This window comes from Theobroma cacao, chromosome 9 (assembly GCF_053813885.1).
Source record: "Theobroma cacao isolate CCN51 chromosome 9, ASM5381388v1, whole genome shotgun sequence".
Lineage (NCBI taxonomy): Eukaryota > Viridiplantae > Streptophyta > Magnoliopsida > Malvales > Malvaceae > Theobroma > Theobroma cacao.
In genome coordinates, this window is record NC_142647.1 from 44,302,685 (window position 1) to 44,326,728 (window position 24,044).

Below are 24,044 nucleotides of genomic sequence, written 5' to 3' on the forward strand. Positions count from 1 at the left end.
TTCTAAATTATTAATTTGAGTGGTTAGCCTTAAAAGTAATATTCTTTAACTATAATTTGTTGATTAGTTGGTTTATTTATCTTATTTATTCGTTGACTCTCCTTTTTTTGAATATAAATTTATAATTATGGTTGTAATGTATATATATAGATATATTTTTGTAAACAAAAATGAAATTATTTAAATGATCATCTTTAAATAAATTGATCAAGTTCAAAGTAGTTTCCATTGGTACTGTTCCACGCGGAGCGACGGACCTCCTAACATAACATAACATGTGGTTGAAAAGGTGGAAAGAAAGAACAAGGAACCATACGGACCGGGGAAGCAAAGCTTAGTGTTTTTGTCTCTTGGAATTTGAGACATAAACAAGATATTTGGTATATGTGATGTGATTTTTGATAGCATTCGTTTAGAGCTAGTATACATTCATCAAATCAATTCATGCTTTTTGTCTTCCATATATATATATATATATGTGTGCTTTAACCAAACTATTATTACTTTACTTAAATTTGTTAAAGGTTTTTTTATATATTGACTTTCGTATATTTTTTATCATTCTATTAATAAAGAAATTATTATATTTATGTCTTTTTTTATAATATCAATCATAGTTTAATCAATTTAAGATATATCATGTAAATAAAGATTAGTAAGTGACATGATAATTGTTATTAAATTATACTCGAGATTAGAGATATTCATGAATTTGAATTTAAGTTCGAGTTTGATTAGACATAAGTTATTTATTTTATATTATTATTTATTATTAAAATATTATAAATATGTTTTTATTGACATTTTAATAATTATCAATATATTTTAAAATTAAATTAAAATATCAACTTAGGTTTCATACATGCTTATACGAAAATGTTTTATTAAATTTATACCTATTTGATAAAAAATATTAATATAAAAAAAAAAGAAAATTTTTATATTTTGGGTGAGATAAAATGACAAAGATTTAATTTTTGGGTGAGACGAGAAGATAAAGTTGGGTTGAAAGGCATGTGAATCATCTAGGGTTTGCTTCCATTACATGATTTTTTTTTAATGTCTTAATTTGATACTGAATACATAATCATATACGGCTGGAACAACGTACAGTATGAATTAAAGGCGTATATTCACTATTTTAAAGGTCGGCAAGTGGGCCTTGGATAGGAGCTGATTCCGCGTTGTAGGTTATTGGCCACGGAGCAATCTGTGATGGCACAATTAAGACAGTTGAAAAGATAAGTGAATGAAAGTTTCTGGACAATGAGAGAGAAGAATATCAGATAAGGAGAAATTCCTTGTGCCTTTTCAAGCAAGGGCAATGTCAAAATAGTACAGTCAAAAGAAATAAAACATTATCTCGTGCATTGTGGATAAAATTTGTAAATTTCACCAACCAAATTAGAGGATCACCACATACTTTATTACAGACTATTTAAAAAAATTCATAAATTAGCGTGATAAATAAAAAAGCATGTAACAATAATTTTATTTCCTTTGTAAAATTTAAAAATTTTATCTACATGTGTAAATTAATAATATTTAAATAAATTAAATAAAATCGATCTTATTAAGATATAATTGATTGAGACTCGATAGTTTGTCACATTGTTAAAATTAAAACAATTATAAATCTTAGGCCAATTTTTTTCTTTGATAATTACAATAAAAACAAAAGATATATGAACTTTAGACTTATATTACTAAACAAGCCTTTTATTTTTTATTTCAAGATAAAATGATTTATATTTTATAAAGATTGTGTAATTATGATATTATTTATAATATTCAAACCCAATATTATTAATTATCAAAAGTGAACAAACTTACAAATTCAACCAATCAATCCCTAGTTAATAGGATTGTTGTTTTGGGTAATAAAATTGAAGTATAATGATAAAATTTAACGTTAAATAAATATATAATAATAAATTTGATCTTAATCTCTTCAATTAAAACATAAAGTCAAAGAATTCCTTATACTACTCAATATGTTAAATAATTAACTAATTAGACAAAATTTTACTTATTCGTTTGATTGAGGGATGACAATGGGTATCATATATCAAGATATTCGTAAGTACTCGACTCGATTATATGAAATTATGATACATTATATTCAAGTTTATGATAGATTCGGATAGTAATTTTACTACCCATATTGATACCTCTTGAGTACCTACACATCTAATTATGTATAATATAGTATATAATAGATAATTAAATATGTAAAAGACTATATAATAAATAATTAAATATGTAAAATTTTGTTGAGGTTAGGAATCGAACTTTTCATTTATAATATATTATTGTTAGTCAAATTATTCATCATATGTCATTAATATATTTAAATAATAAAACTATTGACTTATTAGTTATATTTAAATAATATCATATTATAATGAATATAATTACTATTACTAGATTATAGCCCGGACTTTGCACATGGGCCTCTTTCTATCCATTTTTTTCTTTCTCTTTTTGCCTTTCTTTTTCTTTCTTCAAGACTTTTTCTTTTCTTTTATGGCCTCTATGTGGCTAGAGGAGTTATGTAATAGATATGTATTGTAAACTGTTTATGATTAAATATAACAATCAATTATACCTATATTAAGTATAATAGGTATTTACATTTTTAAATTTACAACATAAATAATATAATTATATGTTAAGTAATCGAATATGTAATTATAGTTTATATATTTTAAATGAGATAAGTTATATATTTTTTAAAATAGATATAAGTTATATGTTAATATTAATATATATGATAAATATATATCTTACATAATAATATTATAATTATTACACCTAAAGTATATAATATTGTTTTGTCTATGTAAACCTATATACTACATATAAATAAGTTATATTAATAGATTATAAATATTAATATATTTAATTTATACAAATATTACTATCTACTACATACTTATTAACATATTAAATAAGTTATATTTAATAAATAATAATTGCTATGCCTATATCATAAATATTAATATGTTATAATATTAATATATTTAATTTATATAAACATTATTATATGCTTATTATGATACAATAATTTGTTAGTTATCATTATTATATAAATAAAACTTGTAATTTATAAAAATTATAACTTGAAAAATTATTAATGTTACATTTACGCTTACATCAATAGAACATGGTAAGGTATTGCTATTGAGTGATAATAACTATTAACAACTTTTCATTTATATGTACAAATAAGAACATAATATAAACAATAATTATAACTTATAAGATGTTTGAGATATTTGTTTTTGGTTATTTAAGTTGTTGTTTGAGATATTAGTTTTTGATTATTTAAGTTTAAATTTTATTGTTTGTTTGCTTTTATAAATTTAATTATTAGTGAATTCTGTGGATATAAAATATAATTTGTTATTGTATATGAGTTAAGGTAATTGAGTATCTAAGAGGAGTATAATAATTTTTTTTTATATATAATCGGGTTTTTAAATAAATTCGGATCATCACTAAGTAGTGAAACGATAATAAAGTTCAGGTTTGAATAATAAATTTAAAAAATATTTAAGTAATTATAAAATTTAAATAATTTATTAATTAATTATACTTAAATTCAAATATTTCAAAATTATCAAGAATCTTATCTGTTGACATATATGCTTTGATTGCTCTCTCGTGTTTTTTTAACTACTTCAAGCCGTACAATGCCCACTTTCCATCTAATAAGTGTGATAATCACATCTTATAAGTGAAAGCATCAAATTTTATTTGATTGTCATTTCTATTCTTATTTTTTTTTTTAAAAGATTGCTACCTATTCATTCATTTCTATCCTTATTTACTTCTATTTATTCCCAAGATGCCCAAAAATATAAAAAACAAAAAGTACAACTATTTTTATTAAAATTGAGTAAATAATTAATATATAAGACACATTTAACAACAATTATTTTTTCATTTTTTTATATTTTAATATTTATTTCAAAAACAATTCTACAAAAAGCTACTAAATCCAGAACACATCCAAAACATGAAGCAGATTAAGTGATTAACCGTCACGCGGGAAGCATGTGCATTCCCTCGGCCACTGTTTCACTCCCTCTCTATAAGAAGTCCAAACATGAAAAAAGGATTTTCTTCAACGACCTCTTCATTTCATTTCTTTCTCTTTGCAAAGAAAGCAAAAGGGAAAATGTACAAGGCGAAGTTGCAGGAGCTGTGCCAGCAAAAGCGATGGGCATTGCCAAGGTACACTTCCATGAAAGATGGCCCTGATCATATCCCTCGTTTCAAAGCCTCTGTTTTTCTCAACGGCATGTCGTTTCACTCTTCCACCTCCTGCAAATCCTGTAAAGAAGCCCAAAACGACGCTGCTAAGTCAGCTTTCCTTCACTTCATTTCTTCCTCCCCTGCTGCTACCCCAACTCCTGCCCAAGTGGTAACATTCCTCTCAATCTTCACTGTTTAGATTAAGCAAATAGTTGACTTTTCGTTTATTTCATTTGATTTTCTTTCACAGGTTAATATTGGATTTTACAAGAATCTGTTACAAGAGTTAACTCAGAGAGAAGACTTTAATACACCAGAGTATAAGACAATGAAATGTGGTGTGCCTCATAGGCCAACATTTTTTTCCAGTGTCGAAGTGGAAGGAGAGGTTTTCTATGGGAAAGGAGAGAAATCGAAGAAAGAAGCTGAGATAAACGCTGCTAAAGTTGCTTACACCACTCTAACGGAGCGTAAGTCAATTGGTTTTTTGTTCCTTAATATTTACTAGTGGTATGGCACCAAACTACCCAATGTTATCCATGCCTTTTACGACCAAAATCTTTATATGGTACCTAACCTTAATATGTTTGGTCCCTGACAAGGCTTTAATGTGAATACCAGGTAGAGGTAAGAAATTATATAGTTGCTCCTTTCTGTCTCTGATAAACTTTTTTTTCTTGTTTCAGGCTTACAGGGAAAGTGCTCTGGGTTCTGTTCACCTGAACTCTTTGCAGATGAACCTCTTAAGTCTATGTTTACCTCAGACTTGGTTACTGCCGTAGAAAATGAAGAACATGATGAAGAAAGTAAGTATGGCATCTGCCACTATTTCTTTTATTTATAGTTAGCTAGAATTTATTCATTTTCGAACTAATTTTTTTAATGCATTAGCTTGAACTCATACTTAATCGTGGCATCTTTTGTATGGTAGATGATGAGCAAGAAGTGAAAGCAGGAGAAAAAGTGTTAGCCAATTATAAAAGCAGTCCTGACAATTCATCTTCTTGCTCTAAGTCTTTGCCTGTCTGACACAAAGAAGGCTCGTTATCTTCTACAAATGTTATTAATGCCGTTTAATGTTCTTTTGAGATCAAAATTTTATGTTTCCTAACCTTAATAGCTTAAGTCCCTGACAAGACTTTAATGTGAATAACTGGTAGAGGCTAAGAAATTAGTTGCTACCTTCTTCCTGTCTCTGACAAATTATTTTCCCTGTATCAGGCTTACAGGGTAGGAGCTCTGAGTTCTATCCACGTGACCTCGTGGCAGATGGACCTCTCACATCTATGTATAGCTCAGACTTGGCTACTGCTGTAGAAAATGAAGAACATGCTGAAGAGAGTAAATCTGGCACCTTCCTCCAATATTAAATTCCATTATTTTTTTTCCCATAGTTAGCTAGAATTGTTCATTTTAGAACATTCTGTTTACTGCATTAGCTCGAACTCGTACTTAATCGTGGTTTTTTATAATTCAAAGTGCCAGAAGTGAAAGCAGGAGACAATGTGTTCTCCAATGCCACAACCAGTTCTGACAACTTATCTTCTTGCTCTAAATCCGTGCCTGTCTCTGCCAAAGAAAGCTTGTTGTCTACTACATCAATGCATCTAGACATTTCTGCTCTATCAATTTCAGACTCAAATATGAAGAAGGGCCCAGGATCGAGTAGTTATTTACTTAACAACAGGTTCAGAGTTTATCGATGCTTTCCTGACATTGCATTTCCTAAAGGCATCACTGTCCTGCCTATCAGCGAGGACAGCTGGGTGGCTGTGAGCTTGGAATTCCCAAATGAAAAGGATAATTGATCAATGTGTTTGGAGGTGCTTATTAGTTTTTTTCTTTCACTTAAATGTTATGAGATTAAGGGTAATTTAAAACTTACTTAAAAAAAAAAGGGTAATTTAAACGTTAAGTCAACAGAGGTACATTTACTTAGCCAAATCTAGTAGAAATCTGAACTTGTGATGCTCTTAACTTATTATTTCTACGAATTCTCGAACACACATAATTATGGTGAACTTCCCACAAGCTTAGTTGTAGTAATTCCCAAGAGACCTGATCCCATCTCTAACAAAAAGTGCAAGTAGCACGGCCAAGAAAGCAACCAAAGCCATGTTCATCACTTTGCTTGGATTCTTTAGTCCCAAGACCAAACTGTCAAGAACTTGCTTAAAGATCCCTAGCTGCTGGTAAATTCCAGTGCCATCCATAGTCATGTTAGCTTCATTAGCAGCTGCAACGATGTCAGCCTTTTTGTCTTTCATGTCCTCTTTATTCGGTGCCTTCTCTGAAACATCCTTTGCTGCCTCATTTGTCTCCTCACCTGTTTGATTTTCCAAGGTGGCCTTGGGAGAAGATTCTTGAACAGCTTGTTCTGGACCATTCTTTTGTTTATGAGGCACGTCTTCGGGGCTTTGGGGCACTTCCTCAGATGGTTTTGCCTCTTCCTGCTTCTCGGCCGAAGTGATCAATTTGGGGTGTTTGAGCTGAAGCATACCATCCATGACTTTTGCATTGATCTTACTTTGGTCCCAATTTGATGGAATAGGAATTTCCTTGTGGAAACGGCTGCATTTGGTGTCACCAATTGGACGTTCTCCAGATATCCTCAAGTTTCCCCCTGAGGATATTTGAACTTTGAGTTGCTCCCTCTTGAAGCCTATTGAATCATTAGACAAAACTGCTCATAAATATTGTTTTCCTGCATAGAAAGAACTATAAAATGAAAAAAACCAAAAACAACAAAAACACACCTGGGACAGAGGCAACTAAAGCGTCATAGGAAGCTTCATTCACCCATTCTGTGTGTACCTCAAAATCTTCATAAACAGGCTTTGGCTTGCTATCCATATCTTGTTATCAGCCTTTTTTTCCTCTCCTTCGTTTTGATCTATTCCCCAAATATCAATACCTTCAGGGTGAATATGAGAGTTTCTTGGTGTTGGTCTTATACACACAAGCAAATAATTGACAGGAACTTTCCTAGATAGGTTTTTCTGCCTTTCCTTGAACATAATTTATTCTCTGTTCTTTTGGTTTTCTCAATTGGTTTTGGGTTTGTGGGTCGCACGGCTGAAGGTTTCACATATGCTTTGGCAACCAATGGTTGGTCTCTCCATGCAAAGGCGAATAGTGCAGATTCTTCGCTGGTTCAAAAAGGTGATGGCTCTGCTTTTTTCTTTGTTTCTTTTCTATTATGTATTCAGGGTTGTGACTTCAGAGGGCTGAAAAATGTAAAGAAAAGAAAAGAACACGTTCCAAACCTGTTTGATATAGGAGTAAACAACTTACTTGGGCATATGTTCCTCCATGGTAAGGGCAGCAAATCATTAACAAAGAGATAAACAATTGAAGAATAAATTAACTGCTTAATTACAACTAATATTATTATTTTTAATATTTAGAGGTTTGAACAAGTTGAAGCCTCGGGTTATGTATAAGACATCTATGTTGGGTCTTTGCCGAAAGTGAAATTAAGAGTTCCTACTCTCACAACAGCCATGGCAGGAGATGCATCAACAATTTCATCTGCCTTTCCTCTAGGCATTGGAGCTTGGGATTCAGTAGCAGTGGTTATTCAACTAACAACGGATTCTGTAGCAGTGCAGAGCAGGAAAGAGACAACAGCGGTTATTCTAATGGAATGCCACTCAAGCTCAAGCTCTATTCATGCTCAATTCTTACAAGCTTTTATACATGCATGTCACTTGACCCATGATCGTTTTTAATACACATTATTTGACTTTTAATAGTCAATGGAAAATTATGGTTTTAAAATGACACAGAAGATTGCTAATCTGTTTGCTGAAATTTGATCATATCCATAGGAATTTTGATGTCCATTTTTTATTTACTATACATAGTCATAAAATTTAAGGGGAAAAGGAGAATGAAAAAATAGGGGTCATAAATTTCAAGAACACAGAGGCAGATTCTTTCGGCCAAATCTGAACTTGTCAAGCTCTTAATATATTACTCAATGGATTCTTAAATAGAAGTGATAACTTTAGAAATTACATCCAGGATGAACTTCCCGCAAGCTAATTAGGCCTAGTAATTCCCAAACCACCTGATCGCGTTTCTGAGATAAACTGCAAGTACCACAACCAATAAAACAGCCAGAACCATGTTCATCATCTTCCTTGGGTCCTTTAGCTCCTTGACCAAACCATCAAGAACTTGCTTATAATTAATTCCTAGCTGGTATATATCAGCCCCATCGCACTTTTTTGGCTCTATGTTCTCTTTTCTTGCAGCGTCCTGGACAGAATCACCCAGCGTTTCAAGTTTTTCACTACTTGTAGCCTTTTCCTCTTGATCCGAACCTTTTTTCTCGTTCTCCATAGGCTTTTGAGCGTCTTCTTTAGCAGTGTCCTTTTCATCTTTCATTCCCTTTTCTTTATCTGGTGCCTTCTGTGAAACATTGTCAGCCTCCTTTGCTACCCCATCTTTCTTCTGATCACCTGATTGTTTTTCCATGGGGGCCTTGGGAGGAGCTTGTTGATCAGCAACCTGTTCTGAACCGTTCTTTTGTTTCTGTGGCACATGTGCAGGACTTTGAGGCTGTGGAGCAGGGCTTTGAATAGATTTCAGAACTTCTGCGGCTGGTTTTGCTTCTTCCTGCTTCTCAGCTGGGATGATCAGTTTGAGTAGTTTAACATGGAGCATACCATTCACGAAATGTGCTCTTATATTATTTTGGTCACAATTTGATGGAATAGGAATTTCCTTGTTGAAACGGATGACTTTGTTGTCGCCAATCGGACGTTGTCCAGATATCCTCAAGTTTCCCGATGAGGCTAATTGAACTTTGAGTTGCTCCTTCCTAAATCCTGTTGAACCATTAGACTTTTGCTCATCATTTTGTTGTTTTTCCTTGATGTGTTACTGATAAACAAATCGACTAGTAGTGTACAGATTGAATTATGCATCAACTAAACCAATTGCTTTATCCGAAAATCGATACTGTCAAAACCAACAAACCAAAACACTATTGGACAAGAACTCACCTGGTAGATATGCGATCAAAGTGTCAAGTGCAGCCTCATGCACCCATTCAGTGTATACGTCGATATCTTCAAAAACAGACCCTGGCTTCGAATCCATGTCTTATTAGCCTTTGGCTTCTCTCTCCTTTGTTTTTGAAACTTTTGATCAATACCCTTCAGGTTGAATAAGAGAGTTCCTGATTTGTTGGTTTTATACACACAGAAGCAAAAGGATTTGTGATGACTGGAATGATTTCCTGTTTTCCTTGAATAGAATTATTCTTTGTTCTCTTCATTTTCTTAAATGGTTTTTGGGGTTGTCGGTTGCCTGGCTATGGGTTTCCACATATGCGTTGGCAACGAATAGTTGGTCACCCCATGCAAAGGCAAAGTGCAGGTTCTTTGCTCATTCAAAAAGTGAAAGCTCTCCCATCTCTTTTTATTCTGTATTCAGGGTTGAGAGTATTGAAAAATAGAAAGAAAAAAGCACGTTCAAAATCTCATTTACTTAATAATATCAACTTTCCATCAGGCATATGTTCCTTCGAAGGTAAGAAAAGAAGATATATTAACAAAGAAAGGAGAAGGAAACGAATCTGAAGAGAAAGTGCTGGACTGTAAGCTTTATTTGGATCGGAGGTGTTCACGAGCCGATTTTGGACGTGTTCGAGTTTGTATTTTGTGAATGCTTCCTCGATTTAACGCTAAAACTTATCCTCGCATTAAATATCTCATTTATATAAAAATATTAAACATAATATCCAAAAAGTCTAAACTATCAGGTAAAACTCAAATAAGGTTTTATTTTTCTTGATTCAATTAAATTTTTATATTTTTATTTTAAATTAAATAAATCTTTATAACTAATGATTGATTAATTGTTATCCGTTAAAAAATCACTTGTCATTTTATACTACGTGACACGTGATATACTAATATATTATAAAATCATGTCATAATGGATGATGATATGATATATTAGTATAACGTAATTATATAATCATATAATATTTTCATCTTTTACATCAATATTACGTGAATATAAAATGACAAGTAATATTTTAATTAATGATGATTAGTTAATTATTAATTATAAAAAATTATTTGATTTAAAATAAAAATATAAAAATTTAATTAAATATAATAAAAAATAAAAATTTATTTAAAATTTTTGGAATAATGTCAAAGTTTTTTAAAAATATTTTACCAAAATAATACAATTGATTCGGGTGGAATTGAATCCGACTTAAGCTTAGTTTGAGCCCAATTTAAAAAGCAAGCTCAGCTTGGAAGATAATGCTAGTCATTGAGCATGAAAACTGGGCCTAAAAGCAAGGGGGAGGCGAACACTGGGCTTTTTCTTTATAGGCTCAGAAAATGTTAGATTAGATAATCAGCCCAGGCTTACATGGCTTTTGTTTTTAATTAATTAATTAATTTATGGAGGCGTTGTTCTATTACGTGGCTTTAATGTATTGGTGAACCAGGAAAAACCGCATCTACAGAACCGCATTTCCAGAATACAACATTTGCCTTTTAAAAAGATGTAAATCTGGCGGCCTGCATTTTCAATTCCTTCCCAGAAAAAAAAAAAAAAAAACCAAACCCGGAAGAGAAATTAAGGAAAAGATAGTAGAGAGTTGGAAGAGTTGCAGTAACCCAGCGAGTCAATAGATGATATAGGAATTGAAAAATGGCGGTGGAAACGAATTTCGCATCGTTGTTTGGGAAGCTTAAGGTAGAAGATCCATGGCTCCCTCCTCGAACTTGGGAATCCATTCCTTCTCAAAGCGGCCCGCCTCCTCTTCCCAGCTCTCAAGCTCCCATTTCCTCCTCTTCATCTGTCTCAGTAAGCCTAATCATCTCTCTCTCTCTCTCTCTATATATATATATATCAATATATATTTATATGTAAGAATTTTTATGTGTAATTTGGCTTTATATGTTTCATACATTTTCGGTTACATCAACGATCAAGTGACTACATTGCATGGGTAAGCTTTGATGCTGATTTTTTTCTTCTTCTGGAGTTCTTGTAATTTTAGTGCCTTTTATTTCCTACATTTCGTTTCTTTTCTTCATTTTTTTTTTAGAAAAAATTTTTAAGCAAAAAATGTGTTTAGTTACTTAAGCTAAACTAATGTTATTAAGAAAATTAATTTAATTTTATATGAAATAATGATTTTTGAATCAATTGTAATCATAATGTGATTTTTATTAGGAAGTGAAAAACCACTAGCAAAACTGCAAAAGGAATAACCAAATGCTTGTCGTTTTGGATTAAGATTCTACTTTGCTGATTGCTTTTATGATTTGAATAAGCAGTTACTTGGCAGGCTGGATTTCTAATTAAGCATACTGCATCAAGTTGTTTTGGTTGAATAATTATTTGTAACTTAAGCACGCAGCATGTATATAAAGAAAAAAGAAAAAAATTGGAAACTTACTGAAATGAGCTCTGCTGCAATTTGTGGTAATGGAATGTGCAGAACTATGACTTTTCCCTATAGAATGATTTCATCTACTGTAATCAAACCGTTGTTTTTATTATCAATATAATTGTAGAAGATCAATTTTCAGTCACATGAAGAATGTGCACTCTTTGAGACTCTAATGATATATTTTGTTGCATGGTGATTCTTCTTACAAATATTATCAACAATATAAATTACTTTTAAGCTGCAGTAATGAATTTTATTTCTTTAAAATAATCAAGATGGCATTTTTGTCACAGGAGGCAAGTTTGGTGAGGTTGGCCCTGAATGCACTGCAAGGTGTAGAATCATCTCTTATTAGTGTAGAAAAGCTTTCTGCTGCCTTTTGTTCTGATCCTGCTGATAGGACTTTTCATCAAACACCTAGTCTTTGGAACCGATCTTTGAGCACTCATGCTCTGGGGAAGATTCTCATATCCATAGGCCGCTTGGGTTTCTTAGTTTTCCTTCTCCATAAGTTTGTAGATTATTTCAAGAATATGAATCTCAGTGGAAATTCATATTCGTTAGGAAAGAGCTGGGAAAATTCTCAAGCAGCAGACAATCAAAATCATGGTGGCCGTGAAGTGCAAGAGGAAGAGGGTCCTCGATACAGTCTTGTTAATCAGGCATTCTCTGTTGCTGTAGGAAAGGTTTTGGAAGGGTACATTTGTGCACTGGACACATTATATGCATCTGTAAATTTAAGGCGTTCAGCAAAGAGTGTTGAAGTCTCTTCGTGTGTGTCTTCTGGCTGTCTTACAAGTGTAGTTTACTCTGAAATTACTCTGTTGGAGGTATACCTGCACACAAAGGAATTGAGGACTCAGATTGAAGCTCTTGGGAATATATGCAACCTGCATAATCTATCTCTTTGCTTCTCAGAATCTTCTTTTGCAGAATTAGTTTATAAAGCAACTATGGAATTTCATAACTTCTACAGAGGAGGTGATCTGCTTAGTTACTTGTACACACAGCTAAAGGTTAGTTTAATTGACTGTTGTGTTGTCGATGCTTTTACTTAGAAATTTCATTTCAGTCAATTTTTCTCATTATACAGATCAAGCTTCATAGTATGATGTTCTTTGCCATGGTTTTTCACTGCCCACTGTTAATTTCCAAACTCTTTTATAAGCTAAAACTGATAGTCAATAAACCTTTTTTTTTGTTGCCATCTGAAAGGGCACATATTGTGGTGGGATACTGTTGGACATTGTGAAAATTTTCTGTTATGACCTCTAGAGTCTAGAACCACTATATATGGGGCTTTATTGATTGAATGATCAGAAGTTACAAGTTCTTGGCTTTTTATAGTTTTTGAACACCCTTTTTTCTTTGTTGGATAGATAGAAGTTTATTAAGAACCAAAAACATCTTATTTCTGAGAAATAATTTTTCAAACTTGTGGTTCTGCTAATTAATCCATTTTTAGCCAATTCTTCTTGTAGGTTGCAGATCCTGCTCACTGTTCTTTACTCAAGTTTCTCTTTCTTCGATCATGTGAACCATACTGTGAATTTATAAGGTCATGGATATTTAAAGCTGAGATTAATGATCCTTATAAGGAGTTTGTAGTAGAATATATTGACACGTTACAACATTATTCCTTTGGTAAAGCTGGCATCTCAATTGACTTTCTGGTGGCAAGTATCAAGGTAATCAATTAAGACATGGGTTTAATTCACTAAAGATATTTCACATTTTGATCGTGTCTCTGTCAATTCTAATCCTCTTAGTTGGGGCTATTTGTGTCAGGAGCGGGATGGAGCTGCTGTTCCAGGTTTTCTGAAGGATGTTTTGATTCCACTTGTCAGGGCTGGTCAGCAGCTTCAAGTTCTAATGAAATTGCTTGAAATGCGTAAATATGTTGACCCTGGAGACCATACTCATTCAGATTTTCTTCCTTACTGGAGTGGTTTTGCGGGCAGCAATCCATTTTATGCATCTTCAATCACTTTCGGCAAAGAAAATATAGAAACCCTGGTTCTCATGAGGAATAGTTACTATGAGCGGATGCAGGAGAAACTTGAAAGCTTTCTGACAGGATTGGAATTCAGTTGTCAGCAGGTATCATGGTTTTCTTGTAGATATCTGTTTGATGTTGCTCTCTTATTCTGTGCTGTTTAAAAGTAGGTGATAATAAAATATGCAACTATAACTTGTGTTCATTTTGTTTCCTCTCCTGTTTATTTATTTATGATTATTTGCAGTGTACCATGGTTCAACAACTTATATAGCTAGTTGTAACAATTAATGTTATGTTACAGGCTGTCTAGGCCATTCGTGGTTCTAGCTCTCATAAAAAGTACATACCTTTGGTCTTAACTAATAGAGAAGAATTAGTGCTCTATTCATTTTTTATTTAGTGAAATGCTGAAATCTAATTTATGACTTGTTGTATCTCAATATACCATTAAATGTTAAATCTTGATAATTTTTATTTCAGGTTGGCATCTAACCATGAATATCCTGCCTGTTATAAAAGTCTGCTTGTGAGTAAAACTTTTATTAACTGAAACATAGCTACTTGTATTAGCTTCTTGACGATTAGCTGTCTAGAGATTAACTCTTTTCACGAGTAAATGTGAACTGATTGATTCGTTACCTAGAATAATTGTTACCAAAATAACCATGGCATTTCTTGCAACCAAAAGATTTATTTTTAACTAATACCCTGTTAGTTCATACATCAGATTTCTGGGCGGTAACAGGGTACACTATGCAATGCATCAGATAGCCAAATGGGTGAAGGAAATTAAATGTGGCAAGGTGGATGTGCTTTGTTAATGTAACCTATCTAGTGCCAAGTCTTTATCGAACGTTAACTCAACCATAAAACCAATTGGAAATACAAGAAATAGTAAATATCATACAGTGCTTGCTCATTTGTTAACTTCTTAGGCAGTAATCGGAAAGAGCTAGAATTTTAACCTTGTGTCAGGACCAGTATTTACTAATAATTAGTCAGGGTATTTAGTGATCATACAAAAGAAGGATATTTTAATGCATCATAGAATCCATTTATCGGGAAAAAGATTAGTTCTTTTTTTGGCCATTGTACTAAGAAAACTTTTAATTACTCCTGTTAGATGCTCTGTATGCTAATAACTTAAACTGATTCTGCTATTTCAGCATAGAGATGCATAAATTTCTTCTGCTCTTTTGACTCCCATTCCAGACCTAGGAGTAAACCATTTCTGGAATTGAGGGAGTAGATAGGGTAAATAATGTGAATATTCCTTTATTCTTGGAAACTTTTCTTTTGCACCCTTTTACTTTGACTCTCAAGGATAAGATTCAAGTTGTAAAGTGGTGAAGGTGTTATTCATTGCCAACGAGCAACTGTATGCATTTTAACACTGTTTTACCCAGTTCTTTCCTGTGCCTTACACAAATGTTCATTTTCTAGGGCATTCTGCATTGTAATGGTGGAGGCAGCCTAAATACTGCAGATTCACTCACAGTGGATGACAAATTGGTTATTACTTCAACTCAACAAAGTTGCTCAAATGTGTAATCTCTCTCTCTTTCTCTGTGCATGTGTATAAATGTCTATTTTTTTGGTTTTTGATGGCTGGGTTATATTGTAGAAAGGCATTCTTGCCCATCCCTCTAACTCTTTCCAGAACACTTGATAAGACTGGTAATGTAATACAGCAAGTAGGCTAAGGGTTTGATAACACCACCTAAAATTTATCATTTAGAAGGAACAAATTTTCTATTCCGAAGGATTGATAAAGGTGATAGAGCATTTAATTTTTAGTAGTGTGAAAAATTTTTCAATTGCCTAAAAGAATATTTGATTATTTTGGAGTGAAAAGATTTAATTTTTATAGTGATTGTGTGGTTTAAATTTAGAGGTTTCCTATCTTGAAGTCTGGGAATTGAGTGTTTGGAAGCTAATATTTGGAGGTTATTTGGGGGTAAAAGGTAGAAAAATAACAAGAAAAGGTAGTACCCAAAATTGGGTTCAGGCATATAGCCATGGCTGTGACCAAGGAAAACTTGGTAGAGGAAGTTATTTCATCCTGGTATTGCAGGTATTTAAATGGTGCCCATATTGTCTCCCTGATTTGAGGTCTTGCAATGGGCTTGTTTGTTTGGTGCCCATATTCTAGGATCAGTTGCAGGTTTCACTTGCATTTGAAACCATAAATTTTAGAAGAAAAGATGAAAAACCTTGTTCCATTGAGGGATAGTGCTCCTTGGTGTGACCTCAAAAGAGCAGAATTAGAACTAGAAAGATTTCATTAATCTCTTTCCTATGAAAACCTGACATCCAATTTGGGAAAGCTGGCAAAGTTGATTTCAAACATCTCCAAGATTGAAACATAGGCTCAATAGCATGAACCCAATATAAGACTGATATACTGCTGCCTATCTTATATCCAGGAAACCTGAATTAAATAAAATTTTCTACTGCACGTTATGACAAGCAAAATAAGTAATCATCTCCACCTGATAAAGCATCAACATAAATGGATTAGTGGTTCTGATATTCCATGATATTTTCTCTTTATTTTGGTCAATTAAAGGATTTGATGGCCAAATTTTTGTTAAAACTATTGAAGGACTGTGCAGGCAAGCTAGATATGACTTGAATAACATCAGGAAAGTATGCAATATACTCAGGCATGTCAAGATTAGGGGAACCTGGCATTAATCCCAGGCACTGTTCACTATGATTGTTATATACTCTGTCGCATGTTTCAGCTTCAAATCTTTTTTCATTATCATCATTTTACTTCATATGTGTTTACTGTTTGACCTGGATTTCTTTTGATTTTCAGGTCTCTTGACGATAATGATTTAGATGACTCTAATACAAAAGATGGGTCCTCTCATGTAGCTGACATCTTTGAGTCATCTGAGTGTTCATCAATGAGTAGTTTTGAAGAACAAACTGAGTCCGAGCAGTTGATTGAACAATCTAATAATTCAGTTTGGCCTAAACAAAATTATTTCTCTGCACTAAGCTTTTCTGTCAATCCCCCAATTGATAGCTCATTGCAACAAGCTTTTCAGAATGAAAATTCTTACCACGTGGAATGTAGTTCACAGGAATTTTCTGAAAGAACAGGTCATCATGGCAATTTTATAGGTTCTGAATCTAATGGGACAATGTATGACCACATATCTGTGCACCTTGAGTCAAACTGGTTGTGTGCAGAAGCTGAATGTGCAAATATTCTACCTTACAAGGGCTGGCCAGTTGACAGTGCAAGGAGTAATGCTTTTTATATTGATGGAGGCTGCAGGGAGGATAAAAGGTTACATCTGTCTGATTCTGTTATAAAGATGAGAAAAGGTAATATGCAATTTTTCGATAAAGTTATGCAACATTTGGGTGAGTCAATTGTTAGCAACAATACTTCAACAGTGGCTGCCTCAAACAAGGATCAACTTCTAAAGGACTCTACTTTGGGGTTATTTCCATTGCAACAGTTCAAGCTTACTTACAATGGCAGCCTTCTCAGCAAAAACCCAATGTTGACAAAAAATGTTTTTTGTCACCTGATGAGCAAGTGCGGTGATGCAAGCAGCATAGACTACCAACAAACTTTACCTTGCTTTGACTTTTCTTCAGTGGATGACCCTTGTAAGGTTTGTGTCGAAAGACTAGATGCTGGGTTTACACATAAATTATCTGAGGACACCAGTTCTTCTGTGACGAATGGTACAAGTTATCAGTCTGGTGAACGAGGCTACGGAGGAGATGGTCTCTTGGTTGACAATGCAAAAGTTTCTTATGCTGCTCCACCTTTGGAGTTAAAGAACCAAAATCAAGGTGTAATTTCAACAACTGCTTCTGGTGGGAGTTATTGGGAGTGTTTGCTTGGTAGTTCTAGCACCCCTAATAGTAATGGGATTGGAGATGTCAAGCTGAATACATCTTCTGTGTTTGAGATACCACTTGATTTCGTTATTGACAAATGCTTACTGCAGGAAATCTTGCTTCAGTATCCTTACTCATATTCCAGATGTGGAGGAATGATAATCATTTTCTGTTTGGACTTTTTGTCATTCCAACTATTTTTTCTTTATTTGCTTTATTGGTGCTTGGTATCAGGCCCAAACCTGAATTTAATTTTTATAGAATAGAATGTCATGTTTTCATATGGTGCATTTACCATTGTCTTTAATATTTGATTTTGGATATGGATCTCTTTGTAGTGAGATGTGCTAACAAAATTTTTCTGTTCATATAATACCAAAAGCCACAAACAAATTGGTAATATACTTTTGAGGTTCTTATAAATATATGAAAGTTTAGATTTAGATATGCATTTAGTAACCCCTCCAAGAGCTTTACTTGTGTCAAAGTCCTACCTTACGGTGCCACTTGTAGACCAACTCTGTTTGATCATATCCAGTCTTCTTTCTGCTCAACATTTTTATGTTGGATTGTGGTTTTTCTTAATTATTTAAGATATAACTATGTCAGCAAGTTAACCATCAAGTTGCTTGAAGAAGGGTTTGATTTGCAAGAACATTTGCTAGCGCTACGACGATACCATTTCATGGAACTGGCAGACTGGGCAGATTTGTTTATTATGTACCTTTCCCATCATGTACGTCCACCTGTCTAAGATTCACTTAAATGCTTTAATATTTGAATATTGTATGATTTTTCAGAAAAAAAGAATTGAATTTTATGTGATTGCTAAAAAGCATTTACTTTTACATGGAATCAACAGAAATGGTGTGTTACAGAGGTGGATCGGAGAGTCTCTGAAATTCAAGGACTTCTTGAGTTGTCAGTCCAGAGGTCATCTTGTGAAAGAGACCATCATAAAGATAGGTTATATGTGTATGCAAAAGGACATGGCATGATGCCTCTCTCAACTTCTACAATCGGTATAATTTTATAGTTATTGAAAGTCTTCTAACTTTACTTTTCAAAGATCAGCATTCTCAGATCCTATTTCTTTCCTTTTATTCCCTTTTTAACCTCCATCTTAGAATTCTTTATTTGGTTTATTTATCATCCTAGTTCTTTTTTTTTTGCTCGATTTATCATCCTAATTCTGATGGCTGTTAATAATGGCAGGTGTTCGTTCCTTCGACTTTTTAGGTCTGGGCTACCGAGTGGATTGGCCTGTCAGCATTATTTTGACTCATGGTGCATTAAAAATATATGCTGATATATTCAACTTTCTGATACAATTGAAGCTTGCTATTTTTTCATTGACTGATGTATGGTGCTCATTAAAGGTACAAGAGACATGCATACAGAGATATGAACATTCACTCTTGCATATGCATGTATGCAAACATACATGATATTTGGCAACAATTTCTTTTTCCTTGAAAGTCAAAACAAGTTAGTGCTTAATTTCTTAAGTCAAACCCAGTTTTCATTCTTATAGTGTTAAATATATATATTACAAATGGATAGTTCCCTGTTTAAACTTATCTTGATTAAGTGTTGGTATATTACCCATTATTCATCTATCTGCATGTAGTTTCTCAATGCTAAAACTGAGCAAAGAATCACTAAGGAATTTAATCTTTTAGTTCTACCCAAATGATGGTATACTTCATATTTCCTATTGTCCAAGCTTATCTCAGAACATTAAATTTGCATTTATAATCTTTATGTTGTACTTTCTGAGAGTTGAGTGTTTGCAACATGAATTAGAAACTTGGGTTTTGGAAGTCATGGAAATTCAAATGAATTCATGTCTTGATAAGGTATTTAAATGTTCGTTACAGGATGTAATGCACTTGATCAGGCAAAAACGTCATTCCTCACTCCATGAACGTGAAGTGGGCCATTATAACATGTTAATGAAGTTGAGGTATGGTCAATACTTCTTCCCTTTAGCACATAATTTTTTTTTTTTTCATTTTGTATTTTGTTCTTTTGGCTTAGAGTGAAACCATTTCACACTTATGGCCTATCTGCTTTTGCAATTGTTTGGAGCATCATTTGATGAAAACTTGGAAATATTGCGGTTTGGAGGTTTACAAAATATGACACATTTTAATATTTTGACTAAGATTTAGTTTGAGAAATGGGAATTTCTAAATGGTAATCCAATCTTCACTTTCTTTGAATGTAAAGGTTCTTTTGGTGATGAGCGACCTCTTTTTTTTTTTTTTTTAAATTTTTTGATCCTCTTTTTTCCTGAAAAATTTGGTGCTAAAGTCAGAACCTACATTCTAGTTTCTTAAGGAACTCAGACCCTTCATGTCTAGAGTATTGGCTAAAGGTGCTGTAGGAAGTACAAAATTGCGCTATAAAAATATATTAAAATTTTCGGCTTTTAAATGGTTATATCTGAGAATGTATTCTCCAATCTCCATGGTTTCTTACTGTCAAACTCTTGTCATATGTGATGTTGGGGCAGAAAGCATTTAAAAAAAAAACATAATCCATTGTATAAAAAGTGTCTAACTTTTGATGTTATTTTTTTTTTGTAAATTTTAGATGCCTTTGGCATTTAGGTCTTCATTTTAACAAGTAACATTTTTTTTTCTCTTTACTATGCCAGGCATCAGGTCAACCATTTTGTATCTACATTACAGCAATATGTACAGTCACAACTGTCACATGTATCATGGTGCAAGCTTCTTCACTCCTTTAAGCACAAGGTTTTGGAAAATTCTTTTCACATTTTGTGTTTATTTCTTATGCCAATTGCATATTCAGTTTACTATAGTGGTTTTTGTGCATTGCCTGCCTGAAGCTAAGTCTTTGTCTTGTCTGTTTGAGTCAGAATTTTTTTAGGGACCTTCTTTTACTGACTTTAGTAAGATTATGGTTTTGAATACAGCATAGTATAAAGAAATATGATCAATGTAGCCTACCCCATTTAATGGGAAATGGCTTGGGTTGTCTTTGTTGTTTAGTAAGCAATTAACTTTATTGCAATCCAGTAGAAAAAGTACAGTTGAACTAACATCCATCTCAATTGAAGAAGTACCTAATTAAAAAAACACCAGGTTACGGTGACTTTCATTATCTATGTTGCATAACCTGGCAGATCCAGTGAAGCTATGTTTTGAATTTTACTAACATTTGCCTAATCCTCCAAAGCCTTCTTCCTGAAGATTTTACGTTTTGCTTTTCCTTGTATAAGAACAGAGCCTGAAAAATAATTGATGCACTTGATCCAAGACAAAACACCCCTTTGACGTTTTCATCCTACAGAAATACAACATTGCTTCCTATAGTTCCTTGTAACTGAATAGTTAAAATGCAAATAATCACGCTATTGATTCATTATGACATAACATCACTGTTGAGAATTTTTAATGATAGCTCTTCTCTCCAAACATCAATTGTTTGCAATCTCTTCTTGATGGCCAACTACAACTGAAAAGCCTGTTTAGGTATGTGATATTTGAACCAGACCACCTCATAACTAGAAGCATGTGCAGCTTTCAATCTTATACAGTCCCATGAATTCTTTTTTCTTTGCAATAGATGGCCAAATTGGCCTACCCTCTTCTGGGTCCAGAAAATTTTGCATTTGATTTTTCTTTATTTATTTTCCTCTAGTCTAATGTGAATGTTTCTGCCAGAGCAAATATCAACTTCATTCAGTTCCATACTTCCATATCTTATTTTCTTTGTCTTGTCATCTTTGTAACGTGATTAGTTTGTTTAAAAATTGACTTTTACTTATTGTAATCTAAGGAAAAAATTCTTCTTATTTTTGTTATATCTCGAGACATGTTCATGGTTTTACAGGTCAAGGATATGATGGATCTTGAGTCGGTGCATATGGCATATCTAATTGATTCACTACATATGTAAGATGTACTTCCTTCTGAAGTTTGAGTTGTCAGTTTCAGTTTACCCATTTCTTTTCAGAAAACAAAAAACTTAATTTCTTTCAGATATAATAGTACCCGTTTTGGGTCTTACTGCCTTGATCCCCTTTGAACCAAGTTTTCTAATTTCAAACTCCCTACTAAGAAATATTTCCGGAACTTGGATATTATCTATAATCCATATATGCTGCTACTCCAACTATCTGTCCCTCAATTTGCTTGAGCTGCTTGCTTGTAAATTAGCAATGCTTTCAAATATCCATACCTTCTGCTTTATGCATCATTGTAGAGAATTCCTTTATTCACATCTACTCTTATTCAATCGCTAAATTCAGTTTGAACCAAGATATAGTAGGCAGCATAATTTTTTGGCATGCTCAGTTTCACAGTATTTGGCCTTGCTTGGCTATGTAATGAGTAAAGATGATTCTTCACTAACACTACATGTATACTTCTCAGATGTTTTCTCTCTGATGAAACACGATCTATAGCCAGCATCATAGAAAACATTTTGCAATGTGCCCTGGACTTCCGGTCTTGTCTCACTGGGGCTTTGTGGAATGTAGGACTTGCTGAAGATGATTTATCGGATAAACTTTCTAGGATAAATATATCCCAGGTAACCTTCAAATTTTGGTCCATGTTGCCTGCTGAAATTTATTTGCATGCTGTTTCAATATGCTTCAAAATCTGAGCTTTTAGTTTCTTTATTTGCAAGCAAGGATTGTGCTTTGATGGAGTTATAATACTCTGGGCATGAATTGCTTCATCGCATTACTGTTGTCTATAAGATGCTCTCATTTATGCATTCTTTATTTATGTACCACCTTCATTGCATCACTGTTTTCTATAAGATTTACTCATTTAAGCAGTCTTTATTTATGTACCATCACTAGTAGCAACCTGAATTTTGAGGAAGAAAGCTACATGAAAATGCTAACAGATGCTTCTTCTCGGAATTAATTATGCAACTTTATTTTGGTGAGTTATGCTTAGTGGTGGTTCAGTTCACATCCTTTTTATGGTAAATGGAAATTACTGTGATTGCCATGTTTCAAATGGGTTGACAAGTCTGGTATTTGTGTCTGTAACTTATTAGCAAGTTATTGATAACTAGGAGCAGAGCATATTTTAAATCTTTCTTTTCTTTTCTTTTCTTCATTTTGAAAAAGTGTTAAAAGGGGAAGGATGGGACTCGGTTTAAAAAAAAAAAAAAAATGTCCCTACTAAAGAGGGAGGGAATTAAAATTAACTGGTAAAACATAATGATGATGCCAAGGAGATAGATTAATGAATGCTTAAGAGGTTATTTTCATTGGCAGTATTACAAGGCAAAAGATCCCTGAGAAGGGATAGCAACCATTGAACAAGTAGGAAAGTGTTTGCAACAAGTGAAATGATTTCAATTTCTTATATGTCTCAGCAAACATTATAGATGAGAGGATACTTATTTAGCCTACTAATTACATTTGTTTGGCAGGTTCTCACCATAAAGCAAAAGTTCGACAAAAATCTCAAAGAACTTCATCTACTCTACATCAAATCACCTAAACATGGGGAGTTTGGGCTTTCCTGTTTCTGGGGATATCTCAACTACAATGAATTCTACTCCAATGGAAATGAAATGGGCCGTTACGCTTTCCCAATCTAAACCCCTTTCCATGCAGATTGAAAGTAGGCAGTGATTCGCATTCCTTATTTGAGATATGAGTATACGGAAACGAGTTCAACAGTAGAAGCTCGAAACCGCATCATGGTTTAGATTTGATTTTTTGTTGGACACTTAGCTGCAGCCAACCTGCATCTATCATCATGCTCTGCTGTGGGGATCCTTGTTCATGCGAGGTGGGGAATCAATCTTTTATTTGGTTGGCTAAGGTAAGCTGTGACATCTAATTTGTGATTTTTGGTGTTTCTGGCGTCGTAGCTGTAGTGTAAAGCCTAAAATTTTTCCATTGGCCAACTAACTAACCTATTGAATTATTTTCAAAGGGAAAAAGCTTGAATATGCTTCTGAGTTGCAATTTTTTTCATAAAAAGGGCCTGTAAATGTCTCGTATGTAGAGTAGTATAGGTGCAAGTTATAACGTTAATGATATTCTTTTTTGATTCGGAAAGGGGTTTTTGGACCTGGCTTTTTGATTTGGACATGCATGCAGTTCATATCGAAGCTATGGTGTTGATAATTTTCATTGGTCTGCCTTTTCCTGTAAGTGAGAAAAATGCCCAAGGCAGTCCATATTTGTAAAATTTTAGTTTGTGTATCGACTATTCTGTTAATTCTAGTCCTTGCTCCTCACCGCAGCTCACCTCAAAACAAAAAAGGAATTATTATTTTTTATTTTCTAGTATATAACCCAACAATGGAATAATTAAATGTGAGGAACATTGCTCTGGCCACATCCTTTTCATTATCCAAAGAACAGTACCGTATACCGTAGGCAAACCATTCATGGGGTGTGAAGAAGGCATGACCTAAGCTAGTCAATTAAATGTACTATTATTTTATTCTATATTTGATTTTTATATATGACAA

General features: G+C 33.3%; 4 protein-coding genes across 5 annotated transcripts; 2 read left to right on the plus strand and 2 right to left on the minus strand.

Moving 5' to 3' along the window:
• The first annotated feature begins 4,183 nt into the window (after positions 1-4,183).
• On the plus strand, positions 4,184-6,068 carry LOC18590145 (double-stranded RNA-binding protein 1-like). The gene is made up of 5 exons (XM_018127458.2): positions 4,184-4,429; positions 4,511-4,730; positions 4,947-5,066; positions 5,482-5,601; positions 5,740-6,068. The coding sequence occupies exons 1-5, from the start codon at positions 4,184-4,186 to the stop codon at positions 6,066-6,068; spliced, it is 1,035 nt and encodes a 344-aa protein (XP_017982947.2).
• Positions 6,069-6,164: 96 nt separating this feature from the next.
• On the minus strand, positions 6,165-7,349 carry LOC18590146 (uncharacterized). The gene is made up of 2 exons (XM_007015503.3): positions 7,017-7,349; positions 6,165-6,922 (listed from the first exon to the last, which is right to left on the minus strand). The coding sequence occupies exons 1-2, from the start codon at positions 7,111-7,113 to the stop codon at positions 6,294-6,296; spliced, it is 726 nt and encodes a 241-aa protein (XP_007015565.2). The 5' UTR covers positions 7,114-7,349; the 3' UTR covers positions 6,165-6,293.
• Positions 7,350-8,153: 804 nt separating this feature from the next.
• On the minus strand, positions 8,154-9,689 carry LOC18590147 (uncharacterized). The gene is made up of 2 exons (XM_007015504.3): positions 9,273-9,689; positions 8,154-9,095 (listed from the first exon to the last, which is right to left on the minus strand). Exons 1-2 carry the CDS (start codon positions 9,367-9,369, stop codon positions 8,314-8,316), a joined length of 879 nt encoding a protein of 292 aa, XP_007015566.3. The 5' UTR covers positions 9,370-9,689; the 3' UTR covers positions 8,154-8,313.
• A 1,059-nt stretch (positions 9,690-10,748) lies between these two features.
• LOC18590148 (Spc97 / Spc98 family of spindle pole body (SBP) component) lies at positions 10,749-23,772 on the plus strand. 2 transcript variants are annotated; one of them, XM_088810377.1, is made up of 14 exons: positions 10,749-11,100; positions 11,986-12,708; positions 13,174-13,380; positions 13,481-13,792; positions 15,135-15,238; positions 16,516-17,685; positions 18,156-18,297; positions 18,424-18,583; positions 18,777-18,940; positions 19,442-19,527; positions 20,224-20,323; positions 21,426-21,487; positions 22,075-22,127; positions 22,989-23,067. In XM_088810377.1, the coding sequence occupies exons 1-13, from the start codon at positions 10,945-10,947 to the stop codon at positions 22,082-22,084; spliced, it is 3,396 nt and encodes a 1,131-aa protein (XP_088666503.1). In that variant the 5' UTR covers positions 10,749-10,944; the 3' UTR covers positions 22,085-22,127; positions 22,989-23,067. The 2 variants fall into 2 exon arrangements, with proteins under 2 accessions (XP_088666503.1, XP_007015567.3); XM_007015505.3 differs by having other exon boundaries at positions 10,752-11,100; positions 21,968-22,127; positions 22,989-23,772.
• The last annotated feature ends 272 nt before the right edge of the window (positions 23,773-24,044 follow it).

Excerpts from the sequence above, each read along its gene's own strand:
- LOC18590145 (XM_018127458.2), top strand. The coding sequence starts at position 4,184 with ATGTACAAGGCGAAGTTGCAGGAGCTGTGCCAGCAAAAGCGATGGGCA. Across the intron at positions 4,731-4,946 it reads TTACACCACTCTAACGGAGC|GCTTACAGGGAAAGTGCTCT; the intron begins GTAAGTCAATTG and ends TTCTTGTTTCAG. Across the intron at positions 5,067-5,481 it reads TGAAGAACATGATGAAGAAA|GCTTACAGGGTAGGAGCTCT; the intron begins GTAAGTATGGCA and ends TCCCTGTATCAG.
- LOC18590146 (XM_007015503.3), bottom strand. The coding sequence starts at position 7,113 with ATGGATAGCAAGCCAAAGCCTGTTTATGAAGATTTTGAGGTACACACA. Across the intron at positions 6,923-7,016 it reads TTTAGTTGCCTCTGTCCCAG|GCTTCAAGAGGGAGCAACTC; the intron begins GTGTGTTTTTGT and ends ATGATTCAATAG.
- LOC18590147 (XM_007015504.3), bottom strand. The coding sequence starts at position 9,369 with ATGGATTCGAAGCCAGGGTCTGTTTTTGAAGATATCGACGTATACACT. Across the intron at positions 9,096-9,272 it reads TTTGATCGCATATCTACCAG|GATTTAGGAAGGAGCAACTC; the intron begins GTGAGTTCTTGT and ends ATGGTTCAACAG.
- LOC18590148 (XM_007015505.3), top strand. The coding sequence starts at position 10,945 with ATGGCGGTGGAAACGAATTTCGCATCGTTGTTTGGGAAGCTTAAGGTA. Across the intron at positions 13,381-13,480 it reads TTCTGGTGGCAAGTATCAAG|GAGCGGGATGGAGCTGCTGT; the intron begins GTAATCAATTAA and ends TATTTGTGTCAG. Across the intron at positions 17,686-18,155 it reads CTGCAGGAAATCTTGCTTCA|ATATAACTATGTCAGCAAGT; the intron begins GTATCCTTACTC and ends TAATTATTTAAG.